The sequence below is a fragment of the Aaosphaeria arxii genome (genome assembly GCF_010015735.1).
Source record: "Aaosphaeria arxii CBS 175.79 unplaced genomic scaffold BU24scaffold_4, whole genome shotgun sequence".
Lineage (NCBI taxonomy): Eukaryota > Fungi > Ascomycota > Dothideomycetes > Pleosporales > Aaosphaeria > Aaosphaeria arxii.
Window position 1 is genome coordinate 3418483 of NW_022983477.1, and position 15884 is coordinate 3434366.

General features: G+C 51.6%; 6 protein-coding genes across 6 annotated transcripts; 2 read left to right on the plus strand and 4 right to left on the minus strand.

The window, feature by feature from the left end:
• Positions 1 to 46: 46 nt before the first annotated feature.
• On the minus strand, positions 47 to 910 carry BU24DRAFT_409551 (uncharacterized protein; the record flags this gene model as incomplete). Its single annotated transcript, XM_033525929.1, has 1 exon — positions 47 to 910. The coding sequence occupies one exon, from the start codon at positions 908 to 910 to the stop codon at positions 47 to 49; it is 864 nt and encodes a 287-aa protein (XP_033384789.1).
• Positions 911 to 1464: 554 nt separating this feature from the next.
• On the minus strand, positions 1465 to 3048 carry BU24DRAFT_462605 (Lem3/Cdc50; the record flags this gene model as incomplete). The annotated part of the gene is made up of 6 exons (XM_033532025.1): positions 1465 to 1561; positions 1616 to 1778; positions 1836 to 2616; positions 2697 to 2793; positions 2856 to 2892; positions 2952 to 3048. 6 exons carry the CDS (start codon positions 3046 to 3048, stop codon positions 1465 to 1467), a joined length of 1272 nt encoding a protein of 423 aa, XP_033384790.1.
• Positions 3049 to 4283: 1235 nt separating this feature from the next.
• BU24DRAFT_462606 (SWIRM domain-containing protein FUN19) lies at positions 4284 to 5441 on the minus strand (the record flags this gene model as incomplete). Its single annotated transcript, XM_033532026.1, has 1 exon — positions 4284 to 5441. The coding sequence occupies one exon, from the start codon at positions 5439 to 5441 to the stop codon at positions 4284 to 4286; it is 1158 nt and encodes a 385-aa protein (XP_033384791.1).
• Positions 5442 to 8230: 2789 nt separating this feature from the next.
• Positions 8231 to 9090, plus strand: BU24DRAFT_422795 (uncharacterized protein). The gene has a single exon (XM_033528077.1). It carries the CDS (start codon positions 8664 to 8666, stop codon positions 8970 to 8972), a length of 309 nt encoding a protein of 102 aa, XP_033384792.1. The 5' UTR covers positions 8231 to 8663; the 3' UTR covers positions 8973 to 9090.
• Positions 9091 to 12654: 3564 nt separating this feature from the next.
• BU24DRAFT_422798 (uncharacterized protein) lies at positions 12655 to 14144 on the plus strand. Its single transcript, XM_033528078.1, has one exon. It carries the CDS (start codon positions 12983 to 12985, stop codon positions 13988 to 13990), a length of 1008 nt encoding a protein of 335 aa, XP_033384793.1. The 5' UTR covers positions 12655 to 12982; the 3' UTR covers positions 13991 to 14144.
• Positions 14145 to 14265: 121 nt separating this feature from the next.
• BU24DRAFT_422799 (26S proteasome-like protein regulatory subunit) lies at positions 14266 to 15783 on the minus strand. The gene is made up of 3 exons (XM_033528079.1): positions 15482 to 15783; positions 15129 to 15400; positions 14266 to 15025 (listed from the first exon to the last, which is right to left on the minus strand). Exons 1-3 carry the CDS (start codon positions 15663 to 15665, stop codon positions 14387 to 14389), a joined length of 1095 nt encoding a protein of 364 aa, XP_033384794.1. The 5' UTR covers positions 15666 to 15783; the 3' UTR covers positions 14266 to 14386.
• Between the last annotated feature and the right edge of the window lie 101 nt (positions 15784 to 15884).

Genomic DNA, 15884 nt, shown 5'->3' on the forward strand with positions numbered 1-15884 from the left:
CAGAAAGCAAACCCCCCCCCTTACACCCCGTAGCAGTAGCACTCACTCAGTGACCATCCCGGTACATGTTATACATGGAATGCATACGATCATGCTGGAGCGGCGTGAAGCCTGTGTAGCAGCTATCGATAGAGTAGTCCATGTAGTTATGGATGGGGTCGTCCTGGCCGGAGTCAGGGCACGTACGCTTGCTCTCCGGGCAGCCCTCGGTGCTCTCCTTCTCCTGCGCAGTGTCGCTGATGTAATCGCCAGGCCCGTCGCACGACTTGCCCTCGAACGTGTGCAACAGGCCCAGCCAGTGGCCCGTCTCGTGCACCGCCGTCTTGCCCTTGTTGAAGCCGTCCATGAGGCCCTCTGGCATCGTGTTGGCGTTGACGTTGCAGCCGTCGTTGGCGTACACGGATGGGTCCGCGTTCGAGCCCACGCTCGACGGCAGCGTGCAGCGTCCTAGAACATGGCCTATGTCCGTTTGGAAGTAGATGTTGAGGGTCCGGTAGGTGCCTTGGCGGAGGGCTTTCTTCATCTCGAGGTCGCTGTCGCCTTCGCCCACGGCCCACTGGTCGTTGGTGGTCCAGGTCACGTTGACGAGGTTGAAGGAGAAGCCGTAGTCCTTGTAGGATTCGTTTAGGGAGTCTAGCTGTGCTGCTGGCATGCTGTCGGATATATCGCCTTTGTGCTCGCCCTTCGCCACGATGTGGAAGACAGCGTCGACTTCGATGTGCGAGTTGTTGTCCCCATCGCGGGCGGCGAGGGCAGCACGTGCTGCTGGCGAGCCATTCTTGTTGTCTTCGTAGAGGGCAGAGATGGATTTCAGGAAATCATCCGATGCATGTGCAGTGTCGGTGCCACAGTCGAACGGCTTTGCTGCAGCTAAGAGCCCCAGGGAGGCAAGGAGAATGTGGTTGATCATTGTTGCGACGAAGACCCTCCAAGAATGTAATCGTATGCTGCTAGTGGATTCGTCTGGAGATGCTTGCCTGGGAGCAGGAATGATTCTGTTCGAGGGGGATGATTGCTTTGCGTCGGTAGCGACAGTCCGTCTTTCCATGGGTACTCACTGCAGCTTATATCCTCCATTTCAAACGGTCTGGATTCCGGGGTCTCAAAATGGTCCAAGAAGTATATTATGGCATCTGTACAGATATTCATCCAGCCCATCAATGCCCCTGCAAGCGGGACGTCGCCGAGACTGTCTCAGGAACCACGCGGACGAAAATTTTGACAGAAAGCTTAAATTCTTGGATGATAGAGAACCACACCGACTCGTCAAGATCGAGTGGCTGTTTACCGAAAGCGCAGACTGTAGACAAAGCATAAAACAAATTTGAATCAAATTGATGCAAGAAGCGCCCAACTCCAGACTTCACAAAGATCTCTAATACATATACACACCCCCGAGCCGGCTCCTGATTTCAGGTAAAGAAATGGACTTATTTCTGTAATAGGAAAAGGGAATCGTCATAATCATGCAGTATCGGTGGGGCGGGTGCTGCGTCCGGTTGTTGTTGCCGTGCTGGGCTGGTCGTTGTTCCAAGTCAAATAGGTATGATCACCGAGTTTCCTATTTGGTCGTCAGCAATTGTGAGAGTATGTCTAGACCATTGAGTGCATTTACCTTGGCTTGATAAGGTGAGTGGCCAGGAAAACGGCTCCAAGCAGAATGCAGATGCCACCCACGACAATGTATGCAATGCCGAGGAAGGGGTTCTTGCCACCCATAACAGTCCGGGTCGAGATGAGGATGGATTTTGTACCACCATATTTATCGACATTATACCCTGGCGAGAGTCAGCAAGAAAGATCAATCACACAATTGGCGGGGCCATGTAGCATACTGTCCCATACGGCTAGGCGATACGTTCCAGACAGTAAAGTGTCCTTGTCATTTCGCATGGCCAGCTTGCTGAAGGTCGGAAGACCTGCGGTTCTCATCCAGACCTGGAATGGCTCGTTCTCGTGGAGGTTGGGAAGCTCTTCCAGGCCCTCGTAGCTTCCATTAACATACTGATCCTGCCAGAAAGGTGGAGGAACAACATCTTCCGGCTTGTACTTTGTCTTTCCGTAGAGTTCGCCTTCGGTCGACCAAACAATGCCCTTATTGGTAAACTCATATCGCTCCTGGCCGTTCTGCCCGTTGGAAGCATTCAGGAAAAGCGGAAATGTGTCATTGAACATGGAATTGGCGATGAGACCGCAGGGATAGTATGGTTTGCCGTTCGGAGCTGTTTTGAGGGGGTCGCAGTCACCAGACTTGATCGCCGATGCATCCGAAGCCTTGCCCTTCAACTGATCGATGTCCAGAGATTTGACGTATCGGCGATGATTCTGGTAGAAGTTTGTCAAGCGATAGTAGAACAGGATTGGCGGCTTGATGTCGTTGGGGATGTTGAACTCGATAATGCAGACGGTCGTGGACTCGTTGACTCTGCCTGAGGGCCACTCCCACCGTTCCGTTGCGTGGCCCCATTTCGGTTTCTCCGTCATGTCCGAGTTGAAAGTAGCAGAGACACGGTCGCCGGGGATGTCCTCAAGGGTGTTATTGTTCGGGTCGAACTCGAACGACGTCGCAGGGGACTTGTATTTGCATGATGTGTAATCAATCGAAAGTTCTTGCACCTGTCGAAGAAGCGGGATATCAGCTCGGCGTCCTCACAAAGCCCACCATTGTTTCATCGAGGAATTTGCGAATGTCTTACTTTTGCGCTGGCGTAAAGGAGAAGTCCACCGATGGGAGCGAATATTATTCCGATCACGAAGAACAGCGGCAGTACGGTCTTAGGAGTGAGGATGGGTCTGGGAGGTTTATTGTTAGCATCGGCGGCGGATAGGGTCTATACGATGGAGATACAACGTACTGCCATGCCTTCAGTCGCTGTTGTCGAAAGGCAGTATCTGGACAATCGTCAGCATCATCCGGAAGCTTGCGTCGTGGTTTCTCTGGTCGGGCTTACTCGCAGGTCTCCTGCTCTTGGTCTTCTTCTTGTCCTCGCGATGAGGATCCTGGCTCGAAATCGAGTCGTTGTTCTCGAGCGGCTGTGATTGCGACATCGCGAAAAGTAATTCCGCGCTGTTCCGCAGTTGGTGTTGGTGGATGGATTGGTGTCGCCGTTGAAGTTATTGGGGGACGACGTCGCGGGTCGCGGACGGAGTGCTTGGTCGCCGTAGCGGCTCGCATGCGTGCAAGGGTCCAAAATTAGAGCTGACAGCCGCGCCACAACTACCAACCCCAGGTGGACTTGCCTAAGGTACCACGGTATGGTATCTACCTCTGCGATTCCCGAGTTAGTAGATTGCGGAGAAGCCAGCAAGATGGCGAGTCTCGTACTTCTCTAATCACGACTATATGAGCGTCTGAATCGGTCGAGGCAGTATTTACTGCGAATCCTGGCGCGATAGATTGCTGACTGTTGCCAATTGTTGAAACGCCAGCCAATTCCTCCGTTTAGGATTTAGTAATCAACTGAGCCGGGACGATCTTCGTCCGCTATAGTTCATTACGACGACTGTACACTCGTATGCGGCGGACTGAACTAGTTCAATAGGGCGAAGCCCGAGTGGAGAATCGAGATAACCGTTGCTCTTGTCTTACACATTGGCACGTAATTGATCATGACGGTCACGTAGTCCTGTGCGGTGGATGGGCTCAGAGGTGAAGCATGAGGCGAGTGTGCACGCTACCGTCACTATCACCATACAAGGCATCACATAACGCAGCCAAAGCTTGCATGGATAATTGGAGGAAATGAGTGGTGATCGGAGACTATCTCGAGGAATAATATTGTAAAAATCTAAGACTACCTGACTTGGCCGGCAAGGCCCGAACTCGATTGCTCGAAAGCAGGGGTCAATATCATAGAAATATGAAAAATGTTCGGGTCATTGGCATAGGGGGTATCAGCATGATGTGAACAAAGGAAATGATGGAGCTGAGGGCGTCCGTTACTAACGCCAACATTACACAATAAAAGAAAAGTGACAAGTCAGCTCATGGAGACAAGTCGAAACGACCGCAGAGTAGAGATACGCCATTCGTGAATCGTTGAGAAGAGTGCGTGATGAGAAAGGGGGAGATAACAGTCCCCATGCCGTAGTTCAGTCTGATCTGAATGAGAAGAAAAGGAGGAAAGAAACAAAGCCACAACACCACCCATGTCCATGTGATATGCAACTTGATGCCAAAGGGGGACGCAGACTACACATCCAGCGTCTGCGGTCGGGGAATCTGGAAATATGCTGAGAATATTGCAAAGAGTCGTGAAAGAAAGTCTGACCAACGAGTGGCCTTAGACAAACTGGCGGAAGTAATCCTGCTTGAACCAGCCAACCTTCTCATATGCTTGCCACAACTTGCTAGCCTTGTTGACGTCGATCTTGCACGCCTGCTGGGCGTCTGTCTTGCGGAACTCCTTGCCGATTCTCAAGGCATCGATGCGTGCCTGGAAGATGCGGCGCTTACTGCAGAGATAGGTGGCGCAGCTGAGACGGAGCGTAGCGGCGAGATTCACTTCAGCCTCGTGCAAGAGGTGACGGTCGGGATCGTTGGAGAGGTCGAGAACCTGACCTTTCCAGTCCGCCTTGAGAATCTTGTTGTTGCCCTTTGGAAGAGACTCTAGGGGTGGCGAAAAGTCCGGAAGAGCAGTGTAGTCTGTGTCATCTCGGTTGGTGGCAGGTCGTGCAGGCTTCGGCGAAGCCGAGGAAGGAAGAGTATCGAAAGAGTCATAAACACGGGCCTGAGGAGTGCGCTTGGGAGCACGAGGGGCGCGTGGCAGGCGTGGAAGAGCGACCTTCTGCCTGCGGGGTCCTGAGGAGGGGGCGGGAGCGAGTTTCTTCAAGGCCGGTCTCTTCTGGATACCGCTGGGTCGGCCGTACCGCTGGTCGAACTCCCTCTCTTGCAGGAACCACGCTCGTGGGTTTTTGTTGTATGACTGATAGACGGTTGAAACGAAGGAGACTGCAAGTTCATAGTCCTCGCGGGCAGGTTTGCTGGGAAGGGTGGCGAAGTCTGGAGACTCCATGTGCTTCTTGATGAGGCTCTGGGCGAGCGGGTCCATGGGATCCTGGGGGAAGAGCGGCTCATCGGGAGCGATTGAGCTGGCGGCGTCACTGGGGACGAACAATTGGGGGTCACGCATGCCATTGTCGCTGGGGCAAGTGTCCATGTTCTCTTTCTGCGATTGGCGGTCGTACGGAGAGATTGGTGGGGAAGCGTAGGCGTCGCGGTTTGCAGAAGAAGCGGTAGGTTCGAAAGCGACTGTGTAGTCGGCCATTGCAGCCTTGGAGGTCTCGGAGTTGGAGGCGAATGAGGTGAAAGAGGTATAGGCGACTGTTGAGGGTGCGATTGAGGAGCCAAAGGATTCAGATCGTTTCATTTCCGGAGGGGAGAGGAGAGAAGAAACAGTCAATCGGTTTCTGGGAGGCGATTTGTACACAGGATTTGCCATTCTGTGTTGTTGTAGTGTTGGTAAGTTGGTGAGTGAGTGGGGGGGTGGGAGAGGGGGGCTTTGGCCGTCGGTGGTCGGGCGGTAGGCCTCTCTCTCTTATAGTGGCGCGGTAGTTAGTGGTACTGGGTAGCAGAGAGGGCGCGCGCGAGAGCGGGATTGGATTGAGCCGCAGGCAACAACGAGTAATGGTGACTGGCAGCGTCTGGCAGGATCCAGCAATGTGGGAATGGCAGGCTGAACGGGGGGGGATTGGGGTGGTTTATGAATAATTGGCGAGGAAAGTGAGTCTGACAATGGGGAGGTAGCAGGTGGGTTGATGGTGGGAGGCGTGGCGAGTTATAGTTGCTCGCAGGCGTAGGTAGTAATCGCTGTAATCGTCGTAATCGTTGTAATCAATCTTGGGGAGTGTGACAGGTCGGTCGGCCAGTAAAGTAGTAGTGGGTGTAAGAGGGCGAACGTGACTGTGAATGCGAGCGCAAACCAACGGTAATCCACAGAACAAGCGTCGCTTGACTGTAACTACTGCAATGAATGATGGATGGATGGTGGGCGGTGGAAGGCGGCGGAATGATACCAAATGGCTTACGGGAAGCTGGAGAGGGCGAAAGCGAATTAGTCAAGCGGAGAGGATAGATTGGAATTGGCACCGGAGTTAGGGTGGAACAAGGACGAGTGTGTGGTAATTACACAATTGGGTATGCCAAACCTCCCGAACGTGAATTGGAGGGGGGATGACGGGCTTAAGAAGGGGAAAGGGGAATTGAGGAAGAGAGAGAGAGAGAAGAGAGAAGAGGAGGGGGGAGGCGGCGTCGGGCTATTTGGGGGGGGATGATGGAGGGTGAGTTTGTGTGTGTGTGTGTGGATAGAATAGTAGTAGTGGTAGGCAGTAGGTGGTGGTAGGTGGTCGCAAGATGGTTGCCTGTCTGTCTCATACAAAGGGACAAGGGACAAGGCAGATGACTATGATTTTGAAACTAGAAATTACTAGGTTGGGTTGGTCGGGTTGGGTGTGTGTGTGGTTATGGTTGTGGTTGTGACAATAAAGGGTAACAATGGCAGAAGAGTGTGGCTGAGAGGGTACGAGGTAGTGAGTTGGCTGATTGATAGACGATTATTGTGAGAAGAATAAGAAGACAGAGAAAGAGAAAAAGAAAAGAGTAAGAGTAAGTTAGGTGGTAGTATCTAGAGTAATAGTAGTAGTAAGGTAGGAGAGTTGATTGATAATTACCTGCGCAGGTGTCTAGTAATAGAGAGAGAAAGAGGAAGAAGAATAGGAACAGCAGGAACAGCAGGAACAGGAACAGGAATAGGAATAGAATAGGAAGGCAATTCGAGGGATGCGACAAGTCAGTCAGCGCACAGCCAGCCAGCCAACATTACACATACTGTACACAGTATGTACACTCATTCATTACCACTCGCACAATAATGCACACTCCTATTGTGATGAATATAATGATTATAATACTCCGTAGTTGATGATAAATAATACAGAGTACAGTACATAATTATACTGGACACAGTACACGGTATACGAGATGGATACGGCACGAACTAATTACAGAGTAGACACACGACACTATTCCTTCATCCCATTGTTCACCAGCGCAATCAATCCACCGTCCATCACCATCCATCGCCATCCAACATCCACCATTCCCTTCTTCCTGCTTTTTCTTTCCTTTTTTTTTTTTTTTTTTGCTTGCTCCACATTATACACGTCGCACACGACACGTAGTTAAATGCAAACTACTCCGTAATATGTTACGATATGTTACGTTACATTACGCGCCTCATTATACAAAGATGGCACAGTCTCTCCCAGTCCACGGCCGGGAGCTGATGAATCTGGGTGGCCAAGAAGTGAATGGAAGCGCAGGGAAGGGCAAGATCCGCCCAATGGGATTGACCAATTGCAGACGAGAGACAGGGGGTATCATAGCGACAGGGGGGCTGGACAGGGTACTGTGTAAATGTAAGTCGAAGGTCAAGAGGTGAAGGGGGCGCAGGGCAGGGTAGGCAACCAGAAACAAGAAGTGCCAATAATAAGAAATAATAATCTAAAATGTCCATGGGCATGGACAAGAGAATGGAGAAGAGAGTAGAGAGGGCTGATGCAATGCGACGCACATGCGATGCGCATGCGACGCGAAGCGAAAAGATGATACGTCCGACCACCATGGGCGACAGAGTGGGAGTGTGTCATGTCATGACGGTGGGCAATTAGATTTCCTGATTATTGCATGGAACAACTAGGAGAGGCATTGGTCAATTACGACACAACAACAACTCTGGTTATGACTGTGACTGTCTGTGAGTGAGTTGAACAACAAAAGACTTGATCAAAGCAATTAACCAACTACCTACACAGTAACTAACTAGTTAGTGAGCAAGTGAATTGAATGAGTCAAACGCTTCAGATCCCTGGTCAACTTCGTTCTAGACTACCATACTTGGATTGGATCCTGGCTGCTACTCCTCTTGCTTGGATACTTTGAGAGCCTTGAGGGGGGTGAGACAGAACCCTCATGATGAGACTGAGCCTCTTCCTCTCTCTGATGGTGGTTGTGGTTGGGCTGAAGCATCTCCCACTGCCAATTGCCTATTGCCCACTGCCCACCATTTGCCCTTGGATGATGCTTCACTATTGATCATTGGATCCTGTTGCACGGAGTATAGAGCAATATGAACCTCTGATGGTGTCTACGGAGTATCTTTCGCAAAGTCACCCATCTTCTTTGTCATGTATTTTAATAGTGATACTCCGTACTGTACGTACGTATCTTTACTGTCCATACGGAGATAGAAGATATCATACAACTCCATGAGATGATGCACTCGCTCACTACTCGTACGGTATCCGGAATTAGGAACTGTAGGTCCGTGTATTGCCTCTTCTGTCCCCGTCCGTATCATCGTCATACCCAACTCGTATCTCAACAACACCACCATGACCACCATCTGGCATCATTCATCACATTACTCCATTCGCTACGGCCACTGCAATATCCATTCCACGTCAATTCCGTTCAACAATTCCTATCGCTCCATTGCACGTCTCGCAATGCCTGTCAATTCTTCTTGGTAGTACAGTACAGCACAGTATGTATGTAGGTACCTACATGTTACTACTCCATTTTGCCTACCTTCGACAGCACTACATGCCATCGGCGGCATCCGCTTCCACCCATTCAATGCGCAACGACAACAATAGCAATATTAATGCACTCTCAATTGATGCCAATTCACCGGACACCTCGCTCTTCCTGCTCTTCCCCCATCCGTCATTTATCAAGTAGTACTGCTGTCGTCATGCCATTGGGCTACTCGTACTCCACTGACCCCCAATCTGTCCACACACGTGTCACGGTACTGCCTGATGATGCTCCCAGCAGTATCCCTCTCAAATCATCTGCTCCTGCTCGTACAATGATACCTTCCACCCCCCAGTCCTCCCATTCCTCTTCGGCCTCGTCCAGCCCATCATCCATCATTCATCATCCACCATCTCTACCGGTGGAAGTGGGCTGAATGGGTGAGGGGTACCACAGCTCCACCAGCCTCCACCGCTCCCGGGCGTCATCCCGACCCAAATCAGCCATTACCCATCCAGCCAGTTTGCTTGATCGATACAGATTCCTTGCCTTACCCATTGTGTACAAAGTAACGAGAGGAAAAAGAGAGCCTGATTGCTATCTTGACCGCTCGGGCGGCAACCTCCTAGGTTCCACATGGCGTCGCAGCAGGCAATCGACTCCACCAGACCAATTGAGCCCATTTTTGGATTACTGTATCCGTATAGTGCATATGCTCCCGTACAGCACTCAGGCAGGGCAGCCAGTACGGGTTTGTCTACCCCGCGCTGGCAATCAATGCCAGCATTTCGTTCCAATAATGGCTCCGTCCACGTCCTGCAGCGACAGTCGCCAATTGCCAATTGCTTTACTCAATTGACATCCATCATTGACGAAACAAATCATCAATTGGCCAAATACAGTTCCAGAATTCGTCATTGTCGAGTGACAAACACTGCATTGACATTCCACCGCTCTGCCTAAGTGGCGTGCTGTTCGCGCCATATCCCATCACCTTCTGTGTCTCCACTCACTAAACCACGACGCCCATGGAACTCAAACGGACAGTAGCGGGCACCACCGGCGGACGGCCGGGCTTGCAATCGGGTTCATCTAATCCCTTATTCAATTATTACGGAGTATACAGTTCTAGCAAGCTCAGCAGCGGATGACCTCTTGGATACTCGCAGGTTGGACAGCTTCTTCTGCCCGAAATAGCCGCCAATTGCTCGCAATTCGTCCGTTGCTGTTGGGGGCGAGGATGGTCTTGTGACGTGCGGCGTCTCTAGGAATCAGACTCAAAGGTCATCCATCCCTCTGTCCATCCATCGCCACCCATGGACCAAAGACGGGAAAGCCACGCGGTTCCCAGGGCGAGCTTTGGAGCCAATCTATTATGTCTTGCAGCTCGCCAGGCGCGCTACGAGTATCTGCCTGCAGTATTTCCTGTGTAGGTACGGAGTACACTATCACTATCATTACCACACTGCTTATTCCACTACATACTGCGGAGTACAATGACCGACTAACGTACGGTTGAGTTACCGCATGTGTGTGGACCTAACAAACACGCATTATTGTGTGCATCATCATCGCTATTGTTTATTATTTACTTCGCGCCCTCTCCCACCGAATTGATGCCTTGATGCCCGCCTACGGGCAATTGCATCCATCGCACACCCTCTTCGTCAATTGGTGGTGGTCGACTACTGTTCATCTACGGGTTTTGTGTGTGTTGCGAATAATGCAAGAATGCTTGCATGTGAAAGCGCGGGTGCCTCAGCTGGACACTCTCCACAGCGCGTGCAAGACATCCATCCCACCCATTCCACCCTAAGCGACCCGGAAGTCGCAATGTAGTGATCCATGCCATGGCGGTAGGGAGGCAGCTGAGATATTCACGAGATTGTACTGTCACACCCTCTTGGGAGAAGATGATTGTAGTAGTGTGGGGAGTATAGATATACAACTGCTTAGGGAATGTACTGTGTAGAGTTGAGATGGATGATAGTCGGGGTAGTCATGGTGGTCATGGTCATAAGAGTCATGGTGATGATGGGGATGGTGGTCATGCTCACGAGTCGAGGTGCATTATCGTTATCATGATCTTGTGGGGTAAGCGCCCACTCGCAACCACCCTAGGCCATCCATCCATCACGGCATCATCTTCCCCTCCTCATCCTCATCGCAATTACTCCGTACTGCAATATCTATCTACCTAGTGCCGAAGGACTCCAATATACGAACATACCGCCCATCGCGACGGAACCCCGCCTTACTACTTCCTCCATATCCTCGCCTTAGACAGTCAGGCTGCCAACCGATGGCGACTCTACATCTCTTTGGCCTGCCGATCGTCGATGGTCCTTCCAGCCTGCCACATGCGCCGTCTTCGTCGAGGTCGAGATCGAGGCCAGGAAGTGCCCAAGCCCGGCGGCGCAAAGCAATACAATAAGCCGGAACTTAATTTCTTATCGACCTCAGGACTGGAGCAATCTTGCCCCGAACGTTCAGACTGTGTCCATTCGAATGAATGGAAACAATGAAGGTACGTATGTATGTGGACGTATGTGCTCAGGTTGGGGTCCAACGAAGGACCACCACGCTCTCTAACCTCTTATCGATCTGCGAGTTCCCTTCGCCGGAAGTAGAAACTCGTGCAACGACCTCTCCCGATAGGTCAATGCGGACTCCAACAAGAACAAGCATGCAATGCGATTGCGCCTCGTTCGCTCCATTCACTGCCCTGACATCTCCCGGAGGCAGTCCCTGCAGCTCCCTCCCATGTTCTCTCTACCTAGTTGGGTGCCTGCCCTGCACCGCCCGTGCCCGTGCTTGTTCTCGTTCAACCTTGTTTCATTCATTGACGCTCGCGCCTCTTTGTTTCGAGACTCAGACGATGGAGTAATCCGGACGTGGTCCTTTCATATTCGCCTTGTCAGTCTCCATCTCACAATTGGCCCATTTCACGTCCTGAGCAAGCCGTGCCCTTGTTCTTTAACCACGGTTTGTGTTGAATAAAGGCACGTACACGTGTGAAGCAATGTACGGCACCAAACAAAAGAACGTGCTTGACGAATTCCCCAATCAGTACATTGCCGCTCTTGCGCAAAATCAAGCTACATCCAAGTAACTGTACACGGGAATCTTGCTTTTCGGACTTGGGAAGCCGCCGAACCCTGCAATACTAAACACCACCCTACTCTTTCTTAACACTACTGTTAAGATCGCCACAGATTCTCTTTCACTCGCTTCCCCCTCCAGGTTCTCAGAGAATGCGAGAGTCGGTACTCACCGGCTGACAATTGATCTTCAAAGAGCGGGGGAGTTCCTCCGCATTTTGGCTTTACTCCTCCCTCGGTGACCGGTCTGGCGTGCGTGGAGACTTTGTCTGACCGGTTACACAGGTAGATCAGTCGAGGCTGTTGACCAGGCAGCTGCGGATGTAGTACTACTTGTGATTGCAGATGGGAACATTCCGGTCAGATTCTGCAATTGCTTGATGCGGTGATCTCTAGACAAACGATGCGTAAGAATTCGACTGTTTCTTATATTCATGTTGATGCGAAACGAAGAAGCAGAATGTCAGCCTTCAACAATGGCGATTAGAGCGCATTAGATGCTAAGAAGATAGATGGAAGCCCGCTCTAACGCTGAATCGACACCAGTAACGAGTAGAAATGTCGTGGTATGACCATTGTCGTTATATCAGAGACGCTGTATTATCGCATCATGATGCTTAGGATGTCATGCTTATCCAGTATCTTCTTTTGAAGATCAATTGTACCGTCCTGGCCAAACTGAAGTTCTTCTCCAGGAAACTCGAGCAAGCGATCGTTCCTGTACTAACACCTACACAGTTAAATACAACACCGTTGCTTAAAGCTCCCTACACAAACATAAATCGCAATCAGGTCGACAAATCCCAAATCCGATCTCGATATTCAATTATTTTACTTTCTAGACCACTAGCTAAATCACAATGGCCATCAAAGTCGGTGAAGCGCAACGGAAGGGGAGATAAAATCATGCGTCACGGGGCCGCTGCATCGCTAGATCATGTACCTAACTCTAAGCTACATAGTTTCAAGGACCCAGAAATGTTCTAATTCCTTTTTTTAACCTCATGCGTGCTGTGGATCTCCCGATCGATTGTTAATTCTATGCGTTTGCTTGCCCTTGCCTTGCTTGGGGGCCCCGCTAGCTAGCGTAGCACTGTCCAACACTTTATTCAGACGGCTTCGATGACGATGGATAGTTTAGATAGATAGTTGATACGCGTACCAAAGGCTAAACGCCCAAACCATAAGCCCAACCTGGATCTATCTCCTCGTCTCCATCTCTCACCGCCGTTTCATCGATTCAAACATCAAGAGCTAGTTACGATGGCGTCGTGAACGACGGAATAGCCAACCATAGTATCCGTCGAAGGAACATGTCACGAGAACGTCGCGGCGGCGTGAAACAATGTCGTCGTCGCCCTCATCGTCTTTGCCTCAACCAAGGGTCTTCCTGGCGCAGCTCTTCAATGCTCTTCCTGTGCTCCCACTCCCGCACCAACAGCATCAGTCTACCGTCCTAGGCACAGGCACAAGCGCCGACATCACAGCGAACACGCCGACGACCAACAGCGGCAACATCCTCCACTCCGCCACCGAAGAAGACAAGAAACAGTTTCTCACCCTGCACGTCCTGTTCCCCAACGAGTTCCTGCCAGCCCTCGACCTGCTCGACCGGCGGCTCGTCACCCGCCATCGGATATGTCGTCCCCAGGGCGAAGCTGCTGCTACCGCTCCTCATCCTAGCAACAACGACGATGATGAGGCGCAGACGGGAACGCGGGCGCGTAATCGTCCCTCTTCGTTAACGGCACCCGCCGCTCAGGACGACAGAGATGAGCCCTATGTGGATGCGGAAATGGGAGGTACGCGCGCTGTCGTGCAGGGCGTAATGGATGAATCCGTCCAGAGCTCTACTGCTGCTCCGACCACTACTACTACCAACGTCGATGAAATCCTTACCAAACCCCGCGCCTCCGCCCCTGAAGAAGAACAAGTACGAGGAGTACGAGGAGAGGGAGGAAGAGAAAACGACACAGTATACTACGTCCGGTCCGCGCAACCCCAAAAGCCCTCTCGATCCTTCGACCCAACGCCCACAACGACGTACGAAGTGCGTCTCCAGGCGTGGAACTGCTCCTGTCCCGCCTTCGCATTCGCTGCGTTTCCGCCTGTGCATCCTGAGCCGGCTGTTATGTCGTTTGACGACAATAATGACGAGGGTGTTGATGGGGAGGATGCGGGAGCTGGATGGAGTTTCGGGGGAATGAGTCTCGGGGACGGGATGCCGCCTGTTTGTAAGCATCTGCTTGCGTGCATGTTGGCGGAGAGGTGTCCTTCTTTTGGGGCATTCGTGGAGACGAGGGAGGTCAGTGTGAAGGAGGCGGCGGGGTGGGCTGCTGGTTGGGGGGACTGATAGATTAACTGCTTGAGAGGTGTTCTAAGCAGAGCAGAGTAGAGCGGTCGTCTGTGTATCCATATATGGAAAGAAAGGGGGGGGCTCTGGATTTGGCGTTTGATACCCCGGATTCATGGAGATACATTCATCGTTTATTTGAACATCATTCACATGGTTAATATTCAAAATGTTAAAAGAGAGCACCGGGTCTTTTGTGATCGCAACTTCGTAATCGTATATGTTTCTATCATGGTCGTTTTGAGTGCAGACGTTTCCACCATCTGGACACTTTTCTCTTCGATAAGTTGCCCCAGCTAGCAGTGTGGTATAATTACACTTTCCGTCACGGGTTTCCCCAATTCAATTCGACTCGAGTTTGTCCGTCGGGACGTTCTCGTCCGTCTGCCTTGCTTTTCAACCCTTCTTCTTCTCACCCTCCTTCTCCTTTTCCTTTTCCTTGCCCTTGTCGCCTTCCTTTCCCTCAGCGCCCGATCCGTTGGCCTTCTTGTCTTTCTCGCCCTCCTTGGCCGCCTCCTCCTTCTTAGCCTCCTTCTCCTCTGCCTGTTGCCTGTTCTGGATCTTGTTCTCGATCAAGTCGTGGAAGGCGGTGATCGCTCGGATCAAACTCGAAAGGTAGATGGCCATCAACTGGTCGTTTGTCTTGACACTCATAGCTCTTGCGAGTTCTGAGTTGTCTAGGGCTCCCGCAGAACCGGCAGCCGGTCCGACTCCATTCGTTGCTCCTCCCACGGGCGTGGGCTTAGGTGTTGAGAGGTTGGGGAGAAGGTTGAAGACGTCTTGCAGGTTGCCGAGGATGGCGTGGTTGACTGGGAGGTCGCCGTCCAACACCTTCTGGAGGTACTGGCCAATGTCGCGCAGACGGAGATGTAGACCTTGTAGCGATTGGAGTTGCGAGGTTATGCGGGTGGACAGGGTACCGACGGCGACGTCACGGATATCGCGTAGCAGGTGCTCGACACCGATCTCTTCAGCCTCTTCGGCTTCGATTAATGAGGGAGTGTGAACAAAGGTCTTAGAGGTTGTGGTTCCATCCTGCAATACGATATTAGCTCCGATAGTCAAAGTGTGGATTCTTTAAATCAAGTAGCGCAGTCTGTTGTTGACAGTAGCTGGCACCAGACATGGCAGTTCTTACATCCTTGATCTCCTCCACTGCGAAGTAGGCGTCCGTCGGGACACCAACTTCCTTCGGTTGCACGTCGATAATGACTAGCAGTGGATGCGGTGTGTATCTCTTGAAAAGCTCGTTGATCTCCAAATCCGATGCTCGCAGCTTGGGGCCTGTGTGGTACCATCCGATGAGCTTCTCCCGCGCGTTGACCTTCTTGAACATGTCGTTCATCGACTCGACATAGTTGTGATCAAGGAACCAGACTGATGGGTCCTTCTCATCTTCCTCGAAAGGCACTACAGAGCTGATTAGCTATGCCCTTGCACCCCGCTGACGCTGTACTCTAGTTATGATGCAGCGGGGCAATGTTTACGTACCAGCAAAGCTGTTCGACACCCTCACGTTCTTTCCATCGTTTTGTCCAAGAAGCACACCGACGACTCGTTTCCTTGTGCCCTTTGCTTGTCGGCCGTAGTGGTCTGCTGCGGAAAGGAGGACGAGAGGTGCGACGGAGACGTTGCGGGTAACAAGGGACAGCGTCTCAGCTGTGGTGGCGGGCATCTTTGTTGTGCGCAATCAAGGAGATATTAAGTCGGGCGGGAAAGGATGAGAGGAATGTCAGGAAATGTGGTGACGGTCTGATTGTAGGTGGCGGTTGGAGATGAGGTCTGTGTACTGCGTAGATGGACGATGCGGCTCTATGATATTCGTTGAAGCTAAGCTCCGAAAGCTTGGCATAACAGGCACACGAGGAACTGCGTCAGCGTACGGAACATCTAT

Excerpts from the sequence above, each read along its gene's own strand:
- BU24DRAFT_422795 (XM_033528077.1), top strand. The coding sequence starts at position 8,664 with ATGCACTCTCAATTGATGCCAATTCACCGGACACCTCGCTCTTCCTGC.
- BU24DRAFT_422798 (XM_033528078.1), top strand. The coding sequence starts at position 12,983 with ATGTCGTCGTCGCCCTCATCGTCTTTGCCTCAACCAAGGGTCTTCCTG.
- BU24DRAFT_422799 (XM_033528079.1), bottom strand. The coding sequence starts at position 15,665 with ATGCCCGCCACCACAGCTGAGACGCTGTCCCTTGTTACCCGCAACGTC. Across the intron at positions 15,401-15,481 it reads GGTGTCGAACAGCTTTGCTG|TGCCTTTCGAGGAAGATGAG; the intron begins GTACGTAAACAT and ends TCAGCTCTGTAG. Across the intron at positions 15,026-15,128 it reads CAGTGGAGGAGATCAAGGAT|GATGGAACCACAACCTCTAA; the intron begins GTAAGAACTGCC and ends ATCGTATTGCAG.